The sequence below is a fragment of the Ailuropoda melanoleuca genome, unplaced genomic scaffold (assembly GCF_002007445.2).
Source record: "Ailuropoda melanoleuca isolate Jingjing unplaced genomic scaffold, ASM200744v2 unplaced-scaffold11150, whole genome shotgun sequence".
Taxonomy (NCBI): domain Eukaryota; kingdom Metazoa; phylum Chordata; class Mammalia; order Carnivora; family Ursidae; genus Ailuropoda; species Ailuropoda melanoleuca.
The window spans coordinates 1-3,904 of record NW_023179561.1 but is presented as its reverse complement, the minus strand read 5'-3'; the positions used below and the strand labels follow the sequence as shown (position 1 = coordinate 3,904).

Sequence of the window (3,904 nt, the reverse complement as noted above, 5' to 3'; positions counted from 1 at the left end):
TTAATTGATCATTCTGTAACTTGAAGCTAGAAACTTTCTAAGGAGTAGCATAGTTTGAAGCTTGCATTCCCAGGATATTAAATAAAAAAAAATGTTACTTAAGCAAATGAACATCTTCTTGGTATTCTTATTCCTTTTTGGGAAACACTGAAGAAAGAAACTAATTTATCGTGATGAGAAAGTGAGTTTGTGTAGATTTAAACTTAAATTTTACTTATTATCTTTGGTTCCCCTAGACTGTGATCTTTGTTCACTACACCCTGTGGTCTTTGTAATATAAACATTCTCCAATATTTTTTCTTATATTTGTGAGAATGCTTACAGCACTCAATGTGTGCAAAATACTTAATCAAAATAGTTCTTTCAAGTCTTTCTACTAAGTATACTCTGACTCAATTTCTTCTTCCATTTTATCCAAGACTTAGTAATAATTTGAGACTTATACATTTGTTACAAAGTATCAATTACCCAATGGGTAATGGAAAACCACTGAAAGTTCTTAAACTAAGGAGGGATAGAGTTTTGCTTTCAACTCTTATTCTAACAGCAGTGTACATGATTGAATAAGAGGAATTATGTGGGAAAATGCTAGAATAATAGGAGGTACTACAGTTTAGCAGTATGGTTCAGTTAAAATCAAAGAAGCTGTGTGGTGGCTGTGGGACAAGGACAGAGATCATTGTGGTCGTAGACACTATTGCTTAACACTAGTGAGAAATGTGGAATGTTTTCTGAAGTTTCGCAGCTAAAGGACGTGATCTTCAGAAATATTTATTGAATTTCTTCTATATGCTCCGCACTGATCTTAACCAGGAGCAATGTACTAAGCAAGGTAGAGGAGATGTTGTCCTTATAGAACTTACAGTTTATAGGGGAACACAGGAATTAAGGGGAAAAAATGTCTGATGAGTATTATGAGGTATTCATGAGGATATAAATAGTAACCAGGGACAATTATTGACTATTATTATATGCCAGGGACTGTTCTAACCATATTACTAAAGAGAGAGAGAGAGAGATAAAGAGAGAAAAGAGAAAAATCAAGAAACAGACTCTTAAGTGTAGAGAGCAAGCTGCTGGTTACCAGAGGGGAGGTGGATGGGGATGGGTGAACGAGGTGATGGGGATGAAGACATGTTGAGCACCGGGGGTTGTATGGAAGTATTGAATCACTACATTGTGTATCTGAAACTCACAGGATTTCTAACCTTCTAACTCCATTGCCCCTCCTCTTTTCTATGAGGAAAAGAAATTGATTACCCCAGTTACAGAGTGTTGCATAAAATGATAGTAAGCAGGTCAGGTAGAAATTTCCAGTAGGTGATTAAAGTATAAACTTGAGAAAGAACATACAGAATTGCAAATTATAGTAGAGATATTCCAGGAGAGAGAACAACTGTGTTATTGCCATCTTTGAAAGATTTGAGATGAAGAAATAAGGAAGCTTGGGGGCAGAACCCTCCATTTAGGGAAAAAATTCCATTTAGGATATGTGAACAAAGAAGGGATGAGAAAACACAGTAGGTTTCCCTTCAGCGATGAAGTAAGGGGAAGATGGGATTTTACTTTGAATCTAGGGATGTACAATCCCTAGAGTGACTGAGGAGGAATGAAATATTGAGTCCCTAAGGAACTAAAGACATGTCATGGCCCAGAGTACACAATCTCCCTATTCATTTACACATAAAATCTGTTCCCTGAGGAAAAGACTGAGCAAGCTTCTACCCTGTTTATAACCAAGGGTGTTATATCCTTAAACTCAGTTTAAATCTATGTCCAATAAGTAGTAAATGTGATACTAATAAAGGATTTATTTTTCTCTGCTTCTCAAGAGGACTCGAAGCCATAATCAGAGAGTATGATCAGGAAGATTTCAATGGTATATCTGAATTTAAGTCAGGCTGAATCCTCTTAGAATCAAATCCTCTGAGCCTGAAATTGTCTTTCCAGGACTACGGGGGTAAATACCAAGATAAGAGAACACTGAGGTTTTCTGACCTAAGGAGGGTGAGTATCTGAATTCCATTTATAACACATTCCTTGTCTTGAGATGGAAGTTCAGAGGTCTGAGATATGCCACCTTCTTTCCCATTTTGTGCAGTATTAACATTCAAGTGAAGCTGGCAGGAGAATGTGTTAGAGGGAGATGAGCAAATGTTCAGAGATTAAGGGGTACAGGGGATGCAGTATCTCCATCAGTAAGTCCCCTCTCTCTGGATGGAACTCTCACTCTTCTGGATTTATGGCTTTTACTCTGTGATATATGACAGTAACTCAACCTCCCCTAGACCCTGGTCCCTCATTTAGGTTAGAAACAGTGTTCTTAATTCTCATTCCATCAAGGGTAATCTGCATTTGAGGCCAGCACGGGGTTGCTAAGGATTCTGCCTCTTATTTTATTGGTGAGGGGAGGGTCAAGTGAATGAGGAAATAGTGAGATTCGAGAAGGATGATTCTGTCCTGGTCCCAACTTCTCGCTTGGTTTTTCAAGCAGTCATGTTTCCAGAGGTCAAGTTCACTGGACTTGTCTCTCTAGGCTGTTTGTGATGCCCTTTGCTATATTTAGCTTAAAAAATCTTTAATAGAGAGTTAGTGTCCCTCAGTATCATGAGAGTGGTAAAGGCAGATTCTATGTGTGTAGGTTGCGCTAGTCTCCGGCATTTCCAGTATATACACTCTCTTCAGTAGAAGATCTTGTAAGAAGAGGTAAGATGTCTCCTAATGTAACCCTAATTTTCTCTGCTCACAGATCCCCTTAGAGAAGAATGGCTCCTGGAAATGCTTCTTTTGTGACTGAATTCATTCTGGCGGGGCTCACAGACCTACCAGATCTCCAGCTCCCCCTTTTCTGCCTGTTTCTAGTCATGTATGTGGTCACGNGCCTGTTTCTAGTCATGTATGTGGTCACTGTGTTGGGGAATTTGGGCTTGATAAGTCTAATCGGGCTGAATTCACACCTCCACACCCCCATGTACTTTTTCCTCTTCAATTTGTCCTTCATAGATCTCTGTTATTCTTCTGTGTTCACACCCAAAATGCTGACTCACTTCACATCAAAGAAGAATATGATCTCCTACAGGGGATGCATGACCCAGCTTTACTTTTTCTGTTTTTTTGCTATTTCTGAAGTTTATGTGCTGACATCAATGGCCTATGATCGCTATGTGGCTATCTGTAACCCACTTTTGTATCATGTTGTCATGTCCCCTAAAGTGTGTTCCAGCCTTATGCTTGGTTCATATTTGATGGCATTTTCGGGTGCCATGGCTCACACAGGATGCATGCTGAGACTGACCTTCTGTGATGCAAACACCATCAACCATTATTTATGTGATATCCTACCTGTGCTCCAGCTCTCCTGCACGAGCACCTATGTGAACGAGTTGGTGGTTTTCATTGTGGTAGGCATCAATGTGATTGTGCCCAGTGTCACCATCTTTGTCTCCTATTGTTTCATCCTCTCCAGCATCCTGCGCATCAGCTCCACTGAGGGCAGGTCCAAAGCCTTCAGCACCTGCAGTTCCCACATGGTTGCTGTTTCTCTCTTCTTTGGATCATGTGCATTCATGTATCTTAAACCATCTTCTTCTGGGTCTATGGATGAGGGGAAAATCTCTTCTGTCTTTTATACCAATGTGGTTCCCATGATGAACCCTTTCATTTACAGCTTGAGAAACAAAGATGTTAAACTTGCTCTGAGAAAAACTGTGAGTAGGAGTGTGTTTTGATCAGAATCAGTGTCTCCACTTAGTACAGGACAAGGAGTCTGTTTTTAATTACAGCAATTTAATTGGCAGCCTGCTTATCCTATTTCTTTCTTATCATGTTGAAGGAAAGGTGAATGTTCTTTCAATATATTATTTTTGCTTATTGAAGAGTAGGTTTCTCTTTCTTCACCATTTGC

At 39.5% G+C, this 3,904-nt stretch overlaps 1 protein-coding gene across 1 annotated transcript; it reads left to right on the top strand.

Annotated features, from left to right (window-relative positions):
• Window positions 1-1,962: 1,962 nt before the first annotated feature.
• LOC100470390 (olfactory receptor 8B3) lies at window positions 1,963-3,728 on the top strand. Its single transcript, XM_034650101.1, has 2 exons — window positions 1,963-2,007; window positions 2,750-3,728. Exon 2 carries the CDS (start codon window positions 2,766-2,768, stop codon window positions 3,726-3,728), a length of 963 nt encoding a protein of 320 aa, XP_034505992.1. The 5' UTR covers window positions 1,963-2,007; window positions 2,750-2,765.
• Window positions 3,729-3,904: the final 176 nt, after the last annotated feature.